The sequence below is a fragment of the Talpa europaea genome (assembly GCF_964194135.1).
Source record: "Talpa europaea genome assembly, chromosome: 8".
Classification (NCBI taxonomy): Eukaryota; Metazoa; Chordata; class Mammalia; order Eulipotyphla; family Talpidae; genus Talpa; species Talpa europaea.
In genome coordinates, this window is record NC_140075.1 from 107,512,384 (window position 1) to 107,529,851 (window position 17,468).

General features: G+C 34.8%; 1 protein-coding gene across 1 annotated transcript in view; it reads left to right on the forward strand.

Moving 5' to 3' along the window:
- Positions 1-1,432: 1,432 nt before the first annotated feature.
- Positions 1,433-17,468, forward strand: part of CEP128 (centrosomal protein 128) — a gene marked incomplete at its 3' end in the record, with an annotated part of 367,236 nt that continues 351,200 nt past the window's right edge. The window contains exons 1-2 of the mRNA XM_084240528.1: positions 1,433-1,594; positions 2,619-2,705. Coding sequence (XP_084096654.1) covers positions 1,448-1,594; positions 2,619-2,705 — 234 coding nt within the window. The 5' untranslated portion in view covers positions 1,433-1,447. The remainder of the gene's footprint in view (positions 1,595-2,618; positions 2,706-17,468) is intronic.

Below are 17,468 nucleotides of genomic sequence, written 5' to 3' on the forward strand. Positions count from 1 at the left end.
ACTCCTTAGCTCAGTTAGTATAAAGAAATTTGATGGTCCATTAATTTTTCTTTTTGATGCTACAAGAATAGACTATATTTCACTTTGGAAAGCTTAAACTCACAACAAAGGACCTTGATTATCTCTTTTATTTAGTTTTACTTTACCTGCCATTTAAAAAACATGACTGTTTTCATTAAATGCTCTGGGATCTGTATATACAGATCTAGCAAACTCCTTCCACTTCCCTTTAGATGTATGGTCATGTGCTTCCCAGATGCATTCAGAATAATGCCCCAAAAGTCTAGAATATTCTAGGTCATTAAAGAAAGATTTCATCATACCATGTATTTAATAAATTGGAAAAAATGTCCGTATAGATGTTAGGAAGATTAGACCAGTGTTAAAGATTAAGTTAATCCTTATATAAACCAAAAATGAAGTTATAGAATACTCTATAAACTTCTATTTTTGATCAGTAATTTTTTCTGATGCTTCTTTGTTCCAAATGTATTTCTTCAACTTCTATAAAAGGTTTATGAAACTTTTGAGGTTGACTTGCATGAAATGGTTTCCTTTTGCATTAAATAGAAAATGGAATTAAGGATGGGAAGGAAGCATATTTAGAGAATTTATTGCTGATGACATCTGGCCTATTTTGGTGAATATGTTGATGATGTCACATTCCTGCATGTTATTTTAGAATTTGTACCTCTGTGATGGCATTTTTCTAATTCTGTACTTTAAAGTGCATGAGTATATTCACTATACATGAGTGGAATTCTCTTATTTAGTTATTCTGTGTGTTGGATTGGACTTTGTTTAAAGAAGCAAGTGTTTGGGGCTTCCCTGGTGGCTCAGGGGCTAAAGACACAGCATTATCAAGCTGTTGCCAGCTGCTGTGGCATGGGTTTGATCGCCGGCCAGGGAGCTGACCCGCATGGCTCAGCACACCTCTCCTGTCATGCCCACTGCTCCCCTCAGCATCAGTCTATCGACCTGTTCTGTCCCTCCTTTGTCTCTGATGGACCCCCTCACTCCCTATACCTCTGGCTTACCCCCCAGTTCTTGTATGCATAAATAAATAAATCTTTAAAAAAAAATTCTCATCTACCTTACAGTGTCTTTGGGAGGATTGGGTGAGAATCTGTGTGTGGAAGTGCTTTTAATTAAGAGCATTTCACAAAATTAAGGGATTATTATTTTATGGAGTTGTGAACGTGACTCATATCTGAGGATTTCTTAAAGCAAAAAAAAAAAAAAAAAAAAACCAAAAAACGGAGAATTACATGGGGAAATGAGTTGTGTTTTTAAACTATGTGCATAGAAATTACAATATGCCAAAGGGCTAATGTAATAAAGACTTAAAAAGATAGAGAAGTAAATCGTTGAATGGGACTGTTATTTCCGTATACTTTACCATTTCATTAACCTGACTGGGCTATGTTTTTAGGACTTGTGTACATCAATGGCAGAATCCTCCAGCGATTCAGACAACTTCCGCTCTCGTGACCGACTGAATCGATGGACTGCCAGGTCAATATACAGGAACTCTCAAAATCGTCCTACGGTAGATGTCACCGAGAAGGTCAACGCTATAACGAGTACTTTACAGGTAAGTTGTAATGTTTGTGTTTAATGATTTTGTGTAGTTAAAGTTGAGAAATAATTTTGATCAGTTCCATTAGTTTGTTTTTTTTTTATTGCTGCTGTAACAAATTGCCACAAAACTAATGCCTTAAAATAATGGAAATTAATTTTCTTGCAGTTTTGTAGGTGAGAATCTGACACTGGTCTCATTCCTCTAAAATTAGAATGTCAGTAAGGCTGCATTCTTTTCTGGGGCCCATAGGGGGATATCTGTTATTTTTCTTTTCCATCTTCTAGAGACTACCCACATTTCTTATCTTGTGGTCTCCTTCCTTCATCTTCAAAGCCTTCAAGTGTGGCTTGAGTTCTTTTCACATCCATCACTAACTTTTCTGCTTTTGTTTTCTGATGAAAGGAGCTAGGTGATTATTTACACTGGGTCCATCTAGTAAACCAGAATAATTTACCCATTTCAAGGTCTTTAATCTAATTCTTAAAATCGCTTTTACCATGTGAGGTAACATTTGCTTAGGTTCTGGGGATTAGGGCTAGGACATCTGAGGTGAATCTGGCATATTCATGTGGGAACTATTTTTTGTTGTGCTTAGAACTAAACTTGTTTCTAGCTAAAGGTTAAGATACTTTTTTTCTTTTAATAAATTCTGAGGTGAAATAATAGAAGTAACATTGATCTTAATTAATGTCTTCTCTTGTACACAATCTATTAGAGTTGTTCTTTTGGCATTCCTTTTTTATAAAGGGTGTCAACTAGGTGAGGTGTACAAATTGATAATTTATGGTTTTATTGTTGGCTTATTATGGAATCTTGGGTAAGGATTTAAATTATGTGCTTTAGATTTCAGTAAAATGCAGATGAATTTGAGTTTCTCTCTCAGAGGTGTTAAGATTTATTTGACTTTTATGAAGTACATGGATATCCAACTTAAAACTATGATATAAATTGTGCCAAATGGTTGACTTTTGTTTGACATACTGCTAAGATTAATTATTGTTTAGAACAATTAATAAAATCCATTTTCTTTTTTAAGGATACCAGTCGGAACCTGCGTCAAGTAGACCAGATGCTTGGACAGTATCGAGACTATAGTAACGGACAGGCGGGTGCTATAGAACAAGTGAGGATGTTTACATTTATTTACATTTTCTCTTACCTACCTTTTTGAAAATGCAGTTGTTGAGGAGGGATGCCTGATAAAAGAGATAAACCACTGTGAACAGCTTTAGCTTTTAGACTACTTTACCAATTAGTGGTTTAGGTCAGCATGTCAGATGAATTGCTAATTAGCTTATCTACAAACAGACTGTGCCCTATTGAATTTGAAAGCTTTAAGACAGAGTGAAGAATTCAGGATAAAATGAAACTCACTTAATTTGGGCTACAGATACCTGTCATGGGGAGTTAAGAATTTTAAGGATGGTTTGTTTTAAAGTAATACATGCTCATTAAATAAATAATAAAACGCTTGTCTCATTAGCCTTCTCAGTCTCATTCCAAAGAAGGAAAAATTTTGAGATTTTCTTACACATCTTTCCAGACATTTTCTGTGGATATATAAAATTACATTTGGTTACTTCAAAAACTGGTATCATAAAATGTTATGCAAGTATTTTTCATTGAATAAGGTATGTTATATCATCTTCTATTTGACATAGTAGCTCTGCCACATTTTTTTGAACAGTTAATGTTCCATTTTAACTGTTGTAACTGTTGATACATGTGGTATAGCAGTGATTTACTATTGTGCACATATTTTTGTACATCATGTATTATTCTTGGAAGTAGAATTGCTGGCCTAATGAATATGTGCACTTAGAATTTTGCTAGATATTTCAAAATCGCCTTTTTAAGGATTTATCATTCTTCTTACATGGGGATGTAAGAAGAAAAAAAAATACCTCAGGATTCTGGAATAAAATGAATATTTTTAATTAAGTTTTGCTAATTCTGTCTAGTCCCTTCTTCTGGAATTTGCTAACTCATCTTAAACTCTTGGAGTGCCAATTAAATTTACTCCTTCATGTTTCCAATTATGAGTAAGTGCTTTAATAAGATCAGTATTATATTGTACCAGAATGGTTGTTTTATAAGTAACTGCTGTATTGAATTATCACCTAACTTCCAAGTTGTAATTGATGATTTATTATTTTCTTATTAGAAAGCAAAAATAGTCATCACTATTTGGTTTTTATTCAAAGCTGATTGCTTGGGCACAGGGAAACATCTTCTCTCATAAAGTTTTCTACAACTTTCATTTAGTTATAGACTTGGACTTTTGTACCTATAAGATTTTTATTACTTAAGTTATATTTGAGAGATGGAGCCACAGATTTTGTACATTTGGGTAATTCATGCTATGTTTTATATTTTAACTACCTTAATAAAGTGAGTTTATTCTTTGCTTTTTAATTTATCAATGAGAAATTAGAAACCTTATTAACTAGTACCAGAGAACAAACCTACTTTGTCATGTTGAATATAGTATAGTTATGGTGAAGATTGTTATGGTAGCAAATTCCTTTGAATTGAACAATTGGGAAATTAAATTATGTATTAGAGATATTGCTAACCAGATAAACACTTCACACACAAAACCTATTCTACTATGATTTTAAGCCTTGGTGGTGTGCCTAGAGTTTAGTAATAATGAACTCTGGGGGAGTGGTTTTATTCATATGAAGTAAATAAACTCAACCATTCTTTTATGTCCTTCTGAGTTGTAAGTAGACCTCATATAAAAACCTATATGAGGTTTGTAAAACCCCTCATATAAAAAATAAGACACAGGAGGGCAGGTATTTTTTTTTGCTTCAGGCTGTTCCATAGTCTAGTCTAGAGTTTCCTCCTTTATTTCCCCAAAACCTTTTTGTGTTGAAACAGTTGGCTCTAAGATTTTTTTCTCTTTCGTATACCAGAGGAGTTACATCATTCATTGTCTTATATTACACTGATTTGATAGGACATTGAGTTTCACTTGTCACCTGTAAGTTATCTTGGGGAGTAGCTGCCATAATCTCTGGGAAGATACACAATACAGAAAGAATTTTTTTCTTACAATAAGTAATTCTGATGGGCTTCTCAGTGAAAACTGTCTTTTTAGCATTTAAATATTTACTGCTTTGGGGCCTCCCTGGTGGCATAAGGGGTTAAGTCTCAGCATTATCAAGCAATCCACAGCTAATACAGTGTGAATTCAATCCCCGGCCAGGGAGCTGACCCACATGGCACAGCAGACTTCTGTCTCGCCCACTGCTCCCCTCAGCAGTGTATTTCAGTAGATCTGCCTGTTCTGCTCCCCACTCTGTCTCTGGTGAATCCTCTCACCACCACCCCCACCTCTGGCCTATACCCCAGCTCTTGTATGCATAAAAAAGTAAAATAAATGTTTAAAAAACATATTTACTGTTATGGAATATATCATACTTTTATGACTACTCTTCTTTGAAAAGTATATACTTTCTCTGTTGTTTCCTTGAATCTTTATAACCTCTAACCCTACATTTAATTATTTGTTAATGTGAAGTCTTTTCTGTGAGGGGTTGTGCAATGTTATAGAAAGTGATGGGATTTCGGGGTTTTGTAGGGGAAGCAGCACTTATCTTCTCATAGTCTCTGGGAATTTCTCTGAGAGTTTAGCAGTCCCAGGCACTTTTTTACATTGTTCATTTATCGATAATTCTCTCAGTGATCCTATTGGGCATATGCTTTCATCTTCATTTACAGGTTTAAAAAAGTGGGGCACGGCATGGTCGCTAACTTACCTATGGTCTCACAGCTACTCAGAGCCATGGATAGGACGTTATTCCAGAACTGAGCATCACGATTCATTTATTTCGTTGAGTCACGGTTGCTCGCGTTTTCACTGTGCCATGAATTTATATTACTGAAAATTGGGACTTTGGATTCAAAGTTTGAAGGGTTGTATAATTTACACCGTTAAAGTAGGTTTTGGAGATTATCTTTCCTGACTGAAAACAGAAGCTCACTGTCACACAGATATTAGCATGACAGATGGTATAATGTCCACAATGAGAGTTAGGTGGAACAGAGACAGACGTGGGGAGAAGTCTGGTGCTGAGTTAGGACTGGCATTGATGGATTGTTAAAGTTGGCAGTGCTAGCTGCTACTTAGAACATGTGGTGGATCCTGCAAGTTGCCTACACCAGCATCAACTTGCCTCATTTTCCTATCTGACAACCATTAAAATATTTTTTACTGGCTTTTCTTGCATCCACTCCAGCAGTGAACCACATTTAGTCTGGTAGTATCACTTAGGGTCTTTGGGCTCCAAGAACTTTATGACCTTAAGAAAGTGTCATGCTGGATTATGTCTTACACTGTGAATTTTTGTGGGTAGTCTGAGTCTATCTGGGTCAAAGAGGACCCGTGGGGAACATTTTATTTTAAAGCTTACTGTGAAGATTGGGAACATACACTCCTGTGTTAAATAGTGCAGTTGATTAACTTAGTGTTGAGAATATTTCTAGAACTCTGTGTTCCTATTATGTGTTCCTATTAATGTCTTTGTGTTACTGTTATAAAAATGCAGTGCCCTCACAAAAGAATATTCAACACATAAAAATTTATACCTTAATGCTTTGGAAATTTGGACTGTCACCGATAACACTCAAGTAGTTAATATTGGATGTTAAGGACAAATATACTTCTCTTGATTCAAATCAGCATATTCATTAAGTTCATTTTTAAGATAAAGATTGATTAAAATACAGTAATATCAAATTAGAGCTTAGAGGCTTGCATTAATAGGTAATTTTTATTTTCTAATTAAGTACTCTGAGTAAAATTTCCCTTTGGGAATAATAGGGTGGTACCATCTGGCACATGAATTTTGGAATACTTTGAATGTTAACTAAGAAAGTCTGGGTTTTTTTCTTTAATTCAATGGGTTTCAGTTGTCAGAAATACTTAGTGACACCCCAGAAGGGTAATACCAGTAGTTTAGAGCCAGGCATAAGCCACTTACAATATTCCAATCTCAAGGTATCTGCCCCTTTCTCTCTGGCTGAACTTTGCTGATTGTCCTGAAGTTGAGAATTGCTCACAATCTTTTAATAAATTTAATGCTAAGTAGTAAGAGTTTATGGATAAGAAATTCCAACCATGCATAGGAATTTTCTTTTTGTAAATATTTTTCAAATTTTAGGAATTAAGTTTATAGAGTTGTATGTCTGAAATTTTATTACTTAATCTCCCATGAAACTGCTGGGCAGGACAGTATTTTTTTTTAAAGATTTATTTATTTATTTATACAAGAACTGGGGTACAGGCCATAGGTGCGGGAGGGTGAGAGGATTCAGCAGAGACAGAATGGGGAGCAGAAAAGGCAGACGGACTGAAACACTACTGAGCAGAGCAGTAGGTGAGACAGCAGCAGTCTGCCGTGCCATGTGGGTATCTCCCTGGCCAGCTGGGGATTGAACCCACGCTGCAGAGGCTGCGGACAGCTTCACAGCACTGCACTCAACCTGCTGCGCCACCAGGGAGGCGCAGGAGAGTATTTTTTAATAAAAATTTGCTTTGAAACTTGTGGAAAAATGTATTTTTGGGAGTTAGAATTGAAATTAAAATCTAATTTTTCCCTTAGACACCATCTTGGTGACTTTGGACAAGCTTAGTTTTTATCATCTGAAAAATCATATTATCACCCCTAACTATAACTGCCATTCATTGAAGTAGTCACACAGTTTTAGACACTGATAAACATTTATGTTCTTGTTATTTCTTTAACCCATCCAGTAATCTCTACCTTAAAGCATTTAAGTCAATATAATGTTTGGTATAGTATAAGCACTTAGTACGTGTTAGTTTTTTCTTGAATTCATTGGGCCTACTTTTAGTTTAATGTGTGACTATAAATATGTTGCAGCATTCATAGTGATGGGTACATCTCTTTTGACTCCAAAGTATGCTGAATCAGGTAACATATATATTACTCCCCTGCCTTATTTTCATGAGTATTACATGAGAAGTAGCTATGTTCACTGAAAATATAGTAATGTACTATTAAGAGCATGATCTGTTTTCCATTAGTGCTTGTTCAAAATATGTGAAACTATTTTAAAGATTGTTTTTTAAAGTTGTGATTAGAATACATGTGATAAAAGGACTTTGAATTATGGAATTTCATTTAAATAGTTCCATAAATAAAAATGATTTATCATTGGAAAAGTAATTTCTGAATTCAATAATCTTACTGTGTCTTATATTTCCATAAATCAGCTTTTGGAGCGATGTTAGGCATAGCAGTCAGAGCAAATAATCTTTTGGCAAGTGAAATACAAAATAGCAGCAGCCATTAAAAAAATACATTTCACAACATATGTTGGAACCAGAAAGGTATGCAAATCATAAATTTGCACTTTTTAATTTTATGAAAATTTTTTCCCTCCTCCTCCTCCTCTTCCTCCTCCTCAGTTTTAATAGTAGAAGATAAATAAACTGTGAGGAACCAAAATAGTGCTGATAAAATTAACTGTACAACCACTCTATTTTGTGGTGTGTTGCCAGATGAATCTTGGCATTTTGTAGAGAAACAGGCAGTGGAAAAAAGCCGTATATAAAGCGTTTAACAAATTACGTATGGATGACATTATTATCCTGTATAAAATTTTTATTTATTTTTATTCCATTGTTTTATTTACATATGCCAATAATATTGCCTGCAGTATGATACTAATACAATGGGTTTTCCCATCCTATATTAAATAATCCTTGTATTTTGTTTCTTTTTAACTGTTATTTTTTTATTTATCTATCATTGGCTATAGCACTATGTGATTGAGAGGTATAGGTTCACACCGTTTCTAATGTGTATTAATACATTACTTCCACCACCAAAGTACTTATAATCTTTCACCACAGTCCATTGGGCCCCCTCCCACCTTGGCTCTCATTCCTCACTTTCCCCTCCTGGATAGCCTCAATTCTGTAGTCATATTTCTAGGGTTTTGTTTTGGCTTCATTTGATCTGTTTCTTTGTTTTATTTCTTCATATTCCACATGAGTGACATCATCTGGTATTAGTCTTTCTGCTTCTGATTTATTTCACTTAGCATAATCCCCTCTAGTTCCATCCATATTGTCACAAATGTCAAGATTTCATCATTTTAATAACTGAGTAGTATTCTGTTGTGTATATACCATATCTTCTTAATCTACTGGTGGGCACTTAGGTGGTTTTTATAACTTGGCTATTGTAAATAGTGCCACAGTGATCATAGTCGCGCATATGTTCCTTTGAATTCATGTTTGTGTATTCTTCAGATAGATACCTAGAAGGGGAATTGTTGGATGGTATAATAGATGCATTTTTTTAAATTTTGAGAAAGCTCCATGCTGTTTTCCATAGGGACCATACTAGTTTACATCCCCACCTTTTCCTCCACATCCTCACCAGTACTTGTTTCTGGCCCTTTTGGTATGGACCATTGTTTGCTGTGGCAGGTGGTATTTAAAGTTTTATTGTTACCAGCTGTGAGGTGCCATCTCTTTTGTGGTTTAGATTTGCATTTCCCTGATGCTAAGTGATAACATTTTTTCATGTGCTTATTAGCCATCTCTGTCTTATTTGGAGAAGTAGCTAAATTTTCTGCCCATTTTTTGAAATGACAATTATTTTCTTTTTTGTTGAATTGTTGAATTCTTTGTATATTGCAGATATTAGCTCGTTGTTACTTGTATAATGTGCAGATATTTTCTCCTACTCAATGGAGTGTCTTTTCTTTTAATGATATTTTCCTTTGCAATGCAGAAGCTTTTTAGTTTGATGAGGTCCCTGTTGTTGGTTTTTGTTTGCATAACATTTTTAAAATGATCTCTTCTGCTCTCAATTTGCCCTGATTTTTTCTGAGCGAACCCCTGACATTTGTAAATCAAAGTACTTCATTTTTTTTTTTTTTGAATGGCAACATTATGCCTACATCTAAACTTACAACACAAACTGTCTCCATGGTTGCCAGTGCTGTGTCCATTGTGAATGTTTGCTGAAAACCTGACTCTTTAGTGTTAGGTGAAAACAAAATTAAATGGTTAGACAAAGTATTTTCACTCGTTTCTGCTCAACTGTGCAAGTAGATAAATGCAGTATAGATATGCATGACCAGACTGACTTGAATTTTTGCATATTATGTTAGGTGATATATTACTGTCTTAGTATGAAAATAAGTCACAATTTGGAGTAAGAAAGTATCTAAAAAAACTAAATGGGATTTTTAAGTGTTTTCTAAATGCAAACCTATTTTAAATCACACATTTAGATTTTACTGAAGTTGTTGCTTCTTTTTTCAATAGTTGTATTTTTTTTTTGTTTGTACAGAAGCTAATTATTGGATCAATATTTGGTAGGCATTATATTTATATATTAGTATTCACTCTTCCTTGTCTATTTCTCTTATGGTCTCTTAGTGCAAGTAGTGGTAGATATCTTTCAAGAATTTCTTAGTGGCTATTATTATTATTAAATAAGGGGCCTCCCTAGTGGAGCTGGGATTAAAGCCTCAGCACTATCAAACTATCACCAGCCACTGAAGCATAAGTTTGATCCCTGGCCAGGGAGCTGACCCACATGGCACCTCAGACCTCTCCTGTTTTGCCTCAACAGTGTATTTCAGTGGATCTGCCTATTCTGCTCCCAACTCTGTCTATGGTGAATCCTCCTATCACCACCCCCACCCCACACACCCACCTGAGGCCTATACCCCAGTTCTTCTATGCATAAATAAATAAAAATCCTTAAAAAAAAAGAAAGTGACTGAAAGAAAAGTATGTTTTATTTATTTTTATCACAGTGAGCTTAGTCAAGGATGGAATTAAAGAAATTTTGAGACTATGAATATTACATGTTTTAATTTTTTCATGTAAGTAGATTTAAGCATAATCTTTCTCCTTTTTTCTTTATATATTTTATGGTTTCAGGATGAAAGGGAATAAATAAGTAAATGGAACAAGAAAAGGGAAAAAATACTTGTCATCTCTCAATTCAGTTCTGTTTAATAAACATTTGCTAAGGCTTAAAAAAAGGGCAACAGAACAATTCATCAGTAGATAAAGGAATTTAAGATTGGGTTTTCTTCCAATTGTGTATAATTACTCATTAGGCCTAGTCATTGCTGTAAGCAAAGTAAAGATAAATCATTTTATTAAAGAAAAGGAATGTGAATATGTGAGATACACTGTTTTTTGGTGAAGCAGTTGCTGATACTGTATATCGACTAAGAAAGTTTATGCATGTGAGTCTGTCATTTTCTCATCTTGTCTTATTAAAGCCAAATTTTGTTGAATGATTTACTTCTTAGACATTCCTGATACTGTTTATGGAGTTACTACCTAGTTTTCTAGCTGCTTACACCTTCTAGGTCAAGAAGCTTACTATTCTGAATTTTGGAAAGTCAATATTTTCTACTTAAGAAAAAGCAAAACCTGAGTTTCAGGTGAGCTAGTTAGCATAGTCTCCCACTGAGAATGGCTATGAAACCTCTATTGAATGCTTGGGGCAGGGATTGAGGACTCAGGAAAGTAAATGCACCTGTCCTTGTGGAGTTTCTAGGTGTGTGAATTTTTATTATGCTTGTTTGGTAAAAAAAAAGAAACAAAAAACCAGTTCTCAATATAATTCAAATTTCAGTATACACAGTATCTTAGCTATGAGTGATTGTGTAAAGTACATGTTTTACTGCTTGCTTTTCAGTTCACACATTGCTATGTAAATTACAAATCTGTTTTTTTTATTTAAATTTTATTTTTATATTCCCGATACAATTGCAACCCCCTTATTTTTACCCCAAGCCCTCCTTTCCCTGCCCCCCACCCCCCATAGAGTGTCTCTTGTTCATAGTTAGTTGTTGATTTTGATATTTTCTTTCTTATAGTTATTCTTTTTCCTGGTCCCTTATTTAAGTTTTCTAGATTCCTGCTATGAGTGAGACCATCTGGTATTTTTCTTTTTCTTTCTGGCTTATTTTGCTAAGCATGATCCCTTCCAGTGCCATCCATGTTGCTGCAAATTGCATGTGTTTATCTTTTTGAATGCTGAGTAATATTCCATGGTGTATATGTACCACATCTTGATCCAGTCATCTGTTTTTGGGCATTTGGGTTGTTTCCAAAGCTTAGCTATTGTAAACAGTGCTGCTATAAACATAGGGGTGCAGGTGCTCTTTGGAATTGATGTTTTTGTGTCCTTTGGGTAAATACCTAGGAGTGGAATTGCTGGCTCATATGGAAGCTCTATGTTTAGTAGGTCAAGAAATCTCCACACAGCTCTCCATAGTGGTTGGACCAGTTTGCACTCCCACCAACAGTGCAGGAGAGTTCCTTTTTTCCCACATCCTCGCCAACATTTGTTGTTGCTAGTTTTTTTTAATATGTGCCATTCTCACTGGTGTGAGATGGTATCTCATGGTAGTTTTGATTTGCATTTCCCTGATTACAAGTGATGTTGAACATTTTTTCATGTGCCTGTTGGCCAACAAATCTCTGTTTTTGAATTCTGTTGACAACTGAATTTCATTTCACAGACAATGAAAACGTACATAGTTGTGTTCCCTCTCCTTTTCAATGATAAACTTGTGTGCTAACTTATAAAAATTAACAATTTTAAAAAGGAACTGTTTAGTGAAGATGCCAGTTGCAACAATGAAATGAAAAGTGATCACACTGAAAGTGAAATTTGAATCATTTTATGGAGTTATAGATGAGTATACAGGGAATTATAGAAGAAACAGCTCATAATGGGAATATTGACCTGCTACCTTTCAGCTTGTTCTGTGATACTGGTTTTATAGTATTTCAAAGAAGGGGAAATAAATGAAGGAAATGGACTCAACAGCTGTTACACTGAGAGGATGTATTGTTGGACTCTTGTGTGGGGCATTCATTGAGCTTTTATAAAATCACATCTATTTTATCTATCTAGTATCTATGTTAGTTTGAGCTTTATTAGTGTTGTTTTTTTTTTTAAATATTCAAATTTGGTTTGCTTCTGTACCTATTTCAGAGTTCTAGCCCTAAAGAATTTAGAAACAATTTTTATAATTTTATATTTTATCTCTTTGTGTTTTAGGAATTAGCAACTTGATTTCATATATCATGATTACATTTTGTGTGGTGGTAGTTGTGTTATTTCTCCTTTCAGTGTAGATTGTAAATCTGTTACATTTTTAGCTTTGTATCTTAATTAGAAGTCTATTTCACTCATTGATAAGTCATTTTTTGGTCTTTATAGATCATGTTGTTCATGTGTTCAAATGACTTATGATAGCTCTTTTTAGAATTTTACAGAGAGGTTGTCAAATATTTGTCTCAGTTTTTATATTACTTCTGAAATGATTAATTTCCCAACATCTGTTATTCCTTCTAGATTTTGGGGGTAACGTGTCATTTCTCTTGCTCTGCAAATTTTTTGTATGTTCCATAGTGACTTTTTTTTTGTTTCTCTAAGTAGGAATTGTGTGTGTGTGTGTGTGTGTGTGTGTGTGAGAGAGAGAGAGAGAGAGAGAGAGAGAGAGAGAGAGGAACAAAAATTCATTTTGTTCATCAGTTTTTAGTTACACATGTAAAGAGAAGGCTGGCATATTCTGCTTCTGTCATTGGTAGGAAAGATTATTTACTCTCCTACTCAGAAAACAAGAAAGGCAGTGAAAAAAATAAAATCATATTAATCTATGACAGAACTATGAAGACAGTAAGAGATTTTATATTCAAAATCTGGCAAAATTGAAAGTCCAGAAGGATGGGTCCTGCATTTGGGCCTTTTTCCATCAGTAGAGACTCAGACTCATAGGGCTAGGGGACCAAAACAAGAGTTCAGGAACGCTTCCAATTGAGTTCAGCTTTCAGTTGAGACCCACAGGGTTACAGCCTAGAGAAATGGTGAATTGAAAATAAGAGAATTGATAAACTGAAAATAGACCAGCCCTCATGGGGACAGAAGCCCAGATTTTGAATCTTCTCATTTCACTAATTGGATTGAGGTGATTTGGGATTTCTAGTGACCTTAGCAGCTCTTTCTGCTGGAAGCAAAGCCAGATCCCTCCTGAAGGAAGAACTTTAAATGATTTCTATAACTTTTCATATATAATACCTTGTTTTACATGATAAAAAAATACTCAGAGGTGACTGGAACCAAGGGAAAAACAGACAATAGATCTGTACATGGGATTACAAAATACGTATGCTTCACTTGTTCAAAAATGTGAGAGATTGAAAATTTTGATAAAGAATTGAAAGTTATAAAAATTAACTAAATGAAAATAACAGAAACTGAAAAATATAACTTAAAAATTTGGAAAAAATCTCGATGGATTAAACAGAAACTTACATGTAGTTAAGAGAGAATTAATGAATTGATAGATCAGCAATAGATATCCAGAAAGAATGGAGGAGTGAAAGGATGAATGGTAGAGAAAAGAACAGAGACAACATAAGGGATTTGGTAAAAAGATTTAACTTAAATGCAACTGGGTTTCTAGAAGGAGAGGGGGAAAAGAATGGAGTAGAAACAGTATTCAAACATTGATGGCTAAGCATTCACGATACATGAAATGGTTAAACTACAGATTCCATGATTTCTATGGGTCAAACTTAGTTCACTACAAATAAAATCATAGTTACATCATAGTAAAATCATTGATAATCAGTGTTGAAGAGAGAATCTTAAAAATAGCCAGTTAGTAAAAGCAGATTACCTTCAAAAAAAAAGCAGTAATAAATAACAGCTAACTTTGCATCCAAAAGGGTCATGGCCTCAGATTCAGTTTAAAAGATGTGAATAATAAACACAGGAAAAGTAATAGAGTTGGTTCTGTCACTAACTTTGTGTGTTCTTAAAGTCATTTTGCTTTTCTAGCACTTTTCTCATATTAGTTGGGATTTGAATTTATTAATCTTAACGTTGTTTAATTTTATTCTGATATACCAGCTCATGTTCATTATGTAAGATCTCTGGTTTACTCATATTATATATAGTCTTATTTTTATATAAATTACTCTCAAGGTAGACCTTGGTTCTCCTGGGCCTCATCTATGTTTCCTTGATATGTTGCTTTCCCTGTTGGCAGATAGCCAGGCAGCATTTACATAGAATACATAGAACATTGTAGGGGAGATGGGGACAGAGGATATGGAAATGTTAGCCTTTATTTCAAAAATGGTATCAACAGTGGAGGTAGACAGCTGAAATTCTAATTCTACTTCTTTTAAGTTAGAATGTTTTTTTTTTTTTTTTACTCATAATTTTATTTTTTATTTTTTTTTTCCTTCATATATTCTTTTTTTTTTTTTATAAATTTTATTGTTATATTCCCCATACAATTGCAGCCCCCCATTCTGACCCCAATCCCTCCCCTCCCGCCCCCGCTCCCCTAAAAGTGTCTCTGGTTCATAGTTTTTTGTTTGTTGATTTTGATTTTCACTTTCTTATAGTTATTCATTTTCCTGGTCCCTTATTTAAGTTTTCTAGATTCCTGCTATGAGTGAGACCATCCGGTATTTTTCTTTTTCTTTTTGGCTTATTTCGCTGAGCATGATCCCTTCCAGCGCCATCCATGTTGCAGCAAATTGCATGTGTTTATCTTTTTTGAATGCTGAGTAATATTCCATGGTATATATGTACCACATCTTCTTGATCCAGTCATCTATTTTTGGGCATTTGGGTTGTTTCCAAAGCTTAGCTATTGTAAACAGTGCTGCTATAAACATAGGGGTGCAGGTGTTCTTTGGAATTGATGTTTCTGTGTCCTTTGGGTAAATACCTAGGAGTGGAATTGCTGGATCATATGGAAGCTCTATGTTTAGTAGGTCCAGAAATCTCCACACAGCTTTCCACAGTGGTTGGACCAGTTTGCACTCCCACCAACAGTGCAGAAGAGTTCCTTTTTCTCCACACCCTCGCCAACATTTGTTGTTGCTAGTTTTTTTAATATGTGCCATTCTCACTGGTGTAAGATGGTATCTCATGGTAGTTTTGATTTGCATTTCCCTGATGACAAGTGATGTTGAACATTTTTTCATATGCCTGTTGGCCATTTGCATTTCCTCTTCAGAGAAGTTTCTTTTAAGCTCTTCTGCCCATTTTTTGACTGGATTATTTTCTTTGTTGTTGTTGAGTCTCATCAGCTCTTTGCAGATTTTTGTGATCAGTCCTTTATCATTAGTGTTGGGTGCAAAAATGTTCTCCCAGTTGGTGGGGTTTCTCTTTGTTTTTGTTATTGTCTCTTTTGCTGTGCAAAAGCTCTTTAATTTGATATAGTCCCAGCTGTTTATCTTTGCCTTCACTATCACTGCTTTGGGTGATGTGTCTGTAAAGATGTCTTTGATGTGCAAATCACGTAGTGTTTCGCCTATATTTCCTTCTATATATTTTATGGTTTCAGGTCTTATGTCTAGTTCTTTAATCCATTTTGAGTTGATTTTTGTGTATGGTGTGAGGTGGTGGTCAAGCTTCATTCTTTTGCATGTAGCGACCCAGTTTTCCCAGCACCATTTATTGAACAAACTTTCTTTGTTCCAATGCATATTCTTTGCTCCTTTGTCAAAGATTAGTTGACCATAAATCTGTGGGTTTATTTCTGGATTTTCTATTCGATTCCATTGGTCTGTATGTCTGTTCTTGTTCCAATACCATGCAGTTTTGATGATTATGGCTTTGTAGTATATTTTGAAGTCTGGGAGTCTGATGCCTCCATTCCCTTCTTTTTTTTTCAGGAGAGCTTTGGCTATTCGGGGTTTTTTGTGATTCCATATGAATTTCATCAATAATTGTTCTATTTCTTTGAAGAATGACATTGAAATTTTGATTGGAATAGCATTGAATCTGTATATTGCTTTTGGAAGGATGGCCATTTTAATAATGTTTATTCTTCCAATCCATGAGCAGGGGATGTCTCTCCATTTCTTTGTGTCTTCTTCTATTTCTTTTAACAGTGTTTTATAGTTTTCTTTGTATAGGTCCTTTACCTCTTTTGTTAGATTTATTCCCAAATATTTGATTTTTTTTGTTTCAATAACAAAAGGGATGGTCTTTTTGATTTCTTCTTCTTCAGATTTATTGTTTGTGTATAGGAAGGCTACTAACTTTTGCGTGTTGATTTTGTATCCTGCCACTTTACTGAACTGATTGATGAGTTGAATTAGCTTTTCTGTGGAGTTTTTGGGGTTCTCTATGTATAATATCATATCGTCTGCAAATAGTGATAGTTTGACTTCTTCTTTTCCTATTTGGATTCCTTGGATGTCTTTCTCTTGTCTTATTGCCCTGGCTAGGACTTCCAGTATTATATTGAAAAGCAATGGTGAGAGTGGACATCCTTGTCTTGTTCCAGATCTTAATGGAATTGCTTTCAGCTTTTCACCATTGAGAATGATACTGGCTGTTGGCTTGTCATAGATGGCCTTTATGATGTTGAGGTATGTTCCTTGTATCCCAAGAATTTCAAGGGCTTTTATCATGAATGGGTGTTGCACTTTGTCGAAAGCTTTCTCAGCATCTATTGATATTATCATATGGTTTTTATATTTCTTTTTGTTGATGTGTTGGATAACGTTGATTGATTTTCGGATGTTAAACCATCCTTGTGCCCCTGGAATGAATCCAACTTGGTCGTGGTGAATTATCTTATGGATACATTGTTGGATTCTGATAGCTAAAATTTTATTGAGGATTTTTGCATCAGTGTTCATTAGGGAGATTGGCCTGTAGTTTTCCTTTTTTGTTTTGTCCTTGTTCGGTTTTGGTATTAGTGTAATGTTGGCTTCATGGAACGTGTTTGGTATTGTCCCTTCCTTCTCAATTTTTTGGAAGAGTTTGTGAAGGATAGGCACTAATTCGTCTCTGAATGTTTGGTAGAATTCATTTGTAAATCC